At 36.0% G+C, this 6166-nt stretch overlaps 1 protein-coding gene across 1 annotated transcript in view; it reads right to left on the bottom strand.

Moving 5' to 3' along the window:
• Positions 1-6166, bottom strand: part of LUZP2 (leucine zipper protein 2) — a 438414-nt gene that overhangs the window by 124247 nt on the left and 308001 nt on the right. Inside the window, 1 exon segment of the mRNA XM_024118909.3 lies at positions 4893-4955. Within this exon segment, the coding sequence (XP_023974677.3) occupies positions 4893-4955 (63 nt within the window).

Below are 6166 nucleotides of genomic sequence, written 5' to 3'. Positions count from 1 at the left end.
ATAGCAAAGATCAATAAAACTAAAAGCTGGTTCTTTGAGAAGATAAACAAAATTTATAAGCCATTAACCAGACTCACCAAGAAAAAGAGGGAGAGGACTCAAATCAATAAAATTAGAAATGAAAAAGGAGAAGTTACAACAGACACTGCAGAAGTACAACACATCCTAAGAGAATATTACAAACAACTCTATGCCAATAAAATAGACAATCTGGAAGAAATGGACAAATTATAGAAAGGTATAACCTTCCAAGACTGAACCAGGAAGAAATAGAAAATAGGAACAGACCAATCACAAGTGATGAAATTGAAACTGTGATTAAAAAATCTTCCATCAAACAGAAGTCCAGGACCAGATGCTTTCACAGGTGAATTCTATCAAACATTTAGAGAAGAGCTAACACCCATCCTTCTCAAACTCTTCCAAAATATAGCAGAGGGAGGAACACTCCCAAACTCATTCTATGAGGCCACCATCACCGTTATACCAAAACCAGACAAAGATGTCACAAAGAAAGAAAACTACAGGCCAATATCACTGATGAACATCGATGCAAAAATCGTCAACAAAATACTAGCAAACAGAATCCAACAACAGATTAAAAGGATCATACACCATGATCAAGTGGGGTTTATCCCATGAATGCAAGGATTCTTCAATATATGCAAATAAATCAATGTGATAAAGCATACTGACAAACTGAAGGAGAAAAACCATCATCTCAATAGATGAAGAAAAATCTTTTGACAAAATTCAACAACAATTTATGATAAAAATCCTCCAGAGAGTAGGCATAGAGGGAACTTACCTCAACATAATAAAGGCCATATTTGACAAACCCACAGCCAACATTGTTCTCAATGGTGAAAAATTGAAACCATTTCCTCTAAGATCAGGAACAAGACAAGGTTGTCCACTCTCACCACTATTATTCAACATAGTTTTGGAAGTTTTAGCCACAGAAATCAGAGAAGAAAAAAGAAATAAAAGGAATCCAAATCAGAAAAGAAGAAGGGCACAGAAACAGAAATATAGATCAATGGAACAGGATAGAAAGCCCAGAGATAAACCCAGGCACATATGGGCACCTTATCTTTGATAAAGGAGACAAGAATATGCAGTGGAGAAAAGACAGCCTCTTCAATAAGTGGTGCTGGGAAAACTGGACAACTACATATAAAAGAATGAAATTAAAACACTCCCTAACACCATACACAAAAATAAACTCAAAATGGATTAGAGACCTAAATGTAAGGCCAGACACTATCAAACTCTTAGAGGAAAACAGGCAGAACACTCTATGACATAAATCACAGCAAGATCCTTTTTGACCCACCTCATAGAGAAATGGAAATAAAAAGAAAAATAAACAAATGGGACCTAATGAAACTTAAAAGCTTTTGCACAGCAAAGCAAACCATAACAAAGATGAAAAGACAACCCTCAGAATGGGAGAAAATATTTGCAAATGAAGCAACTGACAAAGGTTTAATCTCCAATATTTACAAGCAGCTCATGCGCTCAATATCAAAAAAGGAAACAACCCAAGCTAAAAATGGGCAGAAGACCTAAATAGACATTTCTCCAAAGAAGATATACAGATTGCCAACAAACACATGAAAGAATGCTCAACATCATTAATCATTAGAGAAATGCAAATCAAAACTACAATGAGATATCATCTCACACCGGTCAGAATGGCCATCATCAAAAAATCCTACAAACAATAAATGCCACAGAGGGTGTGGAGAAAAGGGAACCCTCTTGCACTGTTGGTGGGAATGTAAGTTGATACAGCCACTATGGAGAACAGTATGGAGGTTCCTTAAAAAACTAAAAATAGAACTACCATATGACCCAGCAATCCCACTACTGGGCATATACCCTGAGAAAATCATAATTCAAAAAGAGTCAGGTACCATAATGTTCATTGCAGTTCTATTTACAATAGCCAGGACATGTAAGAAACCTAAGTGTCCATCAACAGATGAAGGATAAAGAAAATGTGGCACATATATACAATGGAATATTACTTAGCCATAAAAAGAAACGAAACTGAGCTATTTCTAGTGAGGTGGATGGACCTAGAGTCTGTCATACAGAGTGAAGTAAGTCAGAAAGAGAAAAACAAATACCATAAGCTAACACATATGCATAGAATCTTAAAAAAAAGAGGTCATGAAGAACCTAGGGGCAGGACAGGAATAAAGACGCAGACATAGAGAATGGACATGAGGACAAGGGGAGGGGGAAGGGTAAGCTGGGACGAAGTGAGAGAGTGGCATGGACATATATACACTACCAAAGGTAAAATAGATAGCTAGTGGGAAGCAGCCACATAGCACAGGGAGACCAGCTCGGTGCTTTGTGACCACCTATAGGGGTGGGATGGGGGGGTAGGAGGGAGGGAGATGCAAGAGGGAAGATGTATGGGGACATATGTATATGTATAACTGATTCACTTTGTTATAAAGCAGAAACTAACACACCATTGTAAAGCAGTTATACTCCAGTAAAGATGTTAAATAAATAAATAAATAAAGGTAGCTGGCCATAGTACCTAATAAGTTACAGGATCCTCATAGGATTATTATATCTTAGTAAACTGTACTGGTACAAAACTCCTCTTTGATAAGTAAAGCCCTCTCACATGTTTAAAATACAGTACTTTTCCAAGCCTACATGGAATGTTTATGAGTCTTCCAGTGAATAAACTGCAACTGTGATTCAGTTTCTTATTACATTCAAAATGTTTCCAACCATGCAAGGTAGTGGATTTTGCAAAGTGGGGGACTGTGTTATGATGGTGTTATAATTACTAAATAATCATCTAATACTGGAATCATCATCAATTAGAGTAGACTCTTGAAAGTGTTGTAAATGATACACCCCTGAGAGGTTCAAACATTCGAAACAGAGTTTTTCACAGATATTCCTGTCAGGAGCCAACTGCATTGGCCTATTAAATCAAGAAGTTGAAATAAATAAATAAGGAAATAGAGCATATGAATGAATTATAATGAACATATTTCAATTTATTTTAACGTTATACATTACTGATCTATGAAACGTCTAGGAATTCATAAATAAGAATGAAGAAATAATATGTCCTCTGAGGAATTGAGATGAGAAAGAAATATGAATCTTTCTTGAATTAAGGGGCTAAAAAATATAGGTAGCCCCAGGTTGTTGCTGTTGTTTGTTTTTTCATTCTTCTGTTTGTTTCTAAACACCATAGACACCTTCTCCTAGGAGACACCTCTTTTTCCTGTGCATGGGTGCTGTGGGGTTCTGGGAACATGTCAACTATCTCAGAATACAGCTTCAATCCAGGTGGTCCTTATTCAAAACTCATATCCACTTGCTTACGCTCTTACAAGTAACATTCAGAAACTGCATGCTACGTATGCAATATTTCTAGAAACCTAGCAAATATCAACAATATAAAGAGTTATTTATAATCAAATAGAAAAATACAGTGAAAAGAAAAAACACTGCACAGGCTCATATCTATATGCCATTCAGTTTGATTATTCATTTATGGGGCATCAACATTTAGTTTCCATGTATTAAAAAGTTCTATTAATTTCATGTATATTATTATAAAGACATTATAAATGGATTATTATATTGCATGTTGACTCTAACTCCAGCACTCATAATAATGACTTTTATATGTCTACCAAGCAAGTATCACCACCTTCTTTAACAGAAACAAACAAACAAACAAATTCTGGATGAGCACATGGCCACCAACCTAAATGGCTTTTTCCTGCCTCCCTACAATTTAGCTAGGCATGTGACCTAGTTCTGGCAAATAGGATACAATGACATAGGTGCCATTACTTCCTAGATAAACTCCTAAAGAGCAATGCCTGTGAGTCACCAGGTAATCTTCCCTTTTCCTCTTGCTGGAAGGTGATAATAACAGGAAAAGGCTTTTTGAATGAGAGGCGGCTCCATAATAAGGAGATGGTAGAAGTAGTTCACCAGCACTGTACCTTGCTTCTAGTCTGCTATGGGAAAAGGGGTAAACTTGTGTAAGACACTGTTCTTGTTCTACCTCAACCTCCTTCCTTTCCCCTTCCTTCACAGGCATCAGGTCTTTATTGAGGTATGAAGGCTAACATGCCTGTTCCTTATCATTCACAGGCTTTTCCACTAAAAAAAATTTGCACGACTAATCTTTTCTTTGTGTATGCTTCTTTGAGGCTCCAGCTAATACGTTGACTGCTGTCTCCTCTCCTTGAGGTATAAAGAATCACTTACTATGGCACTATTTCTACTATGTCTTTACTATTACTAAGAATTGCTGACTATGAGCTATATTTCTACAACATTAAATAAAGTACAGATTGATTTGGAAGATCAAGAGGACAAAAAATTGATTTTAATTAAACCTGGACTAAACAGAATGACTTTTTTCCCCCTAAGAAATGTATGAGATAATATTCTTGTCCAGCAAATAGAACCAATGACTCTATTTGTTTCTTAAGTTTTATGGTCAGTCCTAGACCCTCATTTTGACACTCGATTGTCACTGCAAAACTGCATAGACATCACATAGAAGGTACCAAAAGTGAAAACTTCATGGACCTCCAGGTGTTTGCTAGTGAGGAGATCCTGATAATCCAGTTAAGGAAGGAATCCAGAATATCATTTAGGAAAGTAACACTTAACTGGCTTAAAATTTTTCTTTTTCGTTTTGGAGATGAACTGTTAAAACATCCAAAAATACCTAGAAGTTTAAAATGTGTTTTTATTTTCTTATTCCAATGTTTTCATTTATGTTTCAGGGGGGAAAAAAAGTCACCAGATGTCTGGGTTTAACAAAAAAATTTGGCTCTAATATTGTTTCTATTCAGTTGAAACTATAAGAAGGGAAAACTTACCTCTTCTGCATGTATTCCACATAGCTTGTTTCCTGACAAGAGTTTGTGTTTCAAGCTTTTATTCTGAAGAAAGAAACATAGTTTTATTGCTAAGAAGTTATAAAATATTAAAAATTTCCTTAAATATGTCAGCAGCATTTCTCTACGTTTTGCTCACAGGTAAGTCCTTCATGATATGAGATGTAGTGGATTTGCAATAAATTGAGTAGAATCTGTAATGTAAAAGAATGTTTCTTTTATTCAATAAAAAATCTGACATATTAGCATTAACACATTTATTAGAAAATATGGAACTTTCTTTGCTCTTACATTTAACTCTGTTTTATTATATTTATGTATGTTGTCTTATAAAATAATTTTAGTTTCAAATTTGTAATTGTTACTAGTTTCTTAAAGCACCCCTCTAAACAGCAAACATTTATTTCTACTATCATCTGGATGCTGGTCACCTTGGAATCTAGTCTAATATAGTCACAGACACTCTAGGGTCTGAATTTCCTTTAAATGTTATGGTTTTAGAGTCCACTTATATTCCTGACACCTGTGCATTGCACTCAAAGTGCTTCTTGATGCTCAGAAACTATTTCTTCTTCCAGGCCTCAAAAGTGTACTCTATCTGCTGGACTTGACATAGAAACATTCTTTCATAGAAAGAATGTTACTTTAGAAATGGAAGCAAAGTGTTAGCCATCTGAATCTAAACCCTTACAGTGAGTCAATTATACCTCCCTCATTACACTCAGGTTTTTCTTTGTCCCATAACTGAGTACCTACTCTTCTTTTAGACAGACAGGCTAAAGGAGAGCAGAAAACTTTGTAAAACCCACAGGATTTAGACTTTGTACTGTCTCTACAGGAGCAAACAATGTAATGGAAAGTACATCTCATATATAATGGCTCTAAGAGAGTCAATTTGATGAGCATCATAAACAAATTGAACTAAATTTATGCAGTGTGAATGAATAACTGAATGAATGAATACATCAAATTTAAGACTTCTTCATCAGTACCTTTTTTTTTTTTTAGGTTCCATATACATGCGTTAGCATACGGTATTTGTTTATCTCTTTCTGACTTACTGCACTGTTACTGATGAACCTAGTGGCAGGACAGGAGTAAAGACATAGACATAGAGAATGGACTTGAGGACACAGAGGGGAGGGGGAAGCTGGGGCGAAGTGAGAGTAGCATCAGGGAGATCGGGACTTTGCAAAGACTTAGAGGGGTGGGATAGGGAGGGTGGGAGGGAGGCTCAAGAGGGAGGGGTTATGGGG

The sequence above is a fragment of the Physeter macrocephalus genome, chromosome 16, assembly GCF_002837175.3.
Source record: "Physeter macrocephalus isolate SW-GA chromosome 16, ASM283717v5, whole genome shotgun sequence".
Classification (NCBI taxonomy): Eukaryota; Metazoa; Chordata; class Mammalia; order Artiodactyla; family Physeteridae; genus Physeter; species Physeter macrocephalus.
The sequence above is the reverse complement of the archived record's forward strand: the minus strand, read 5'-3'. Positions and strand labels throughout refer to the sequence as shown.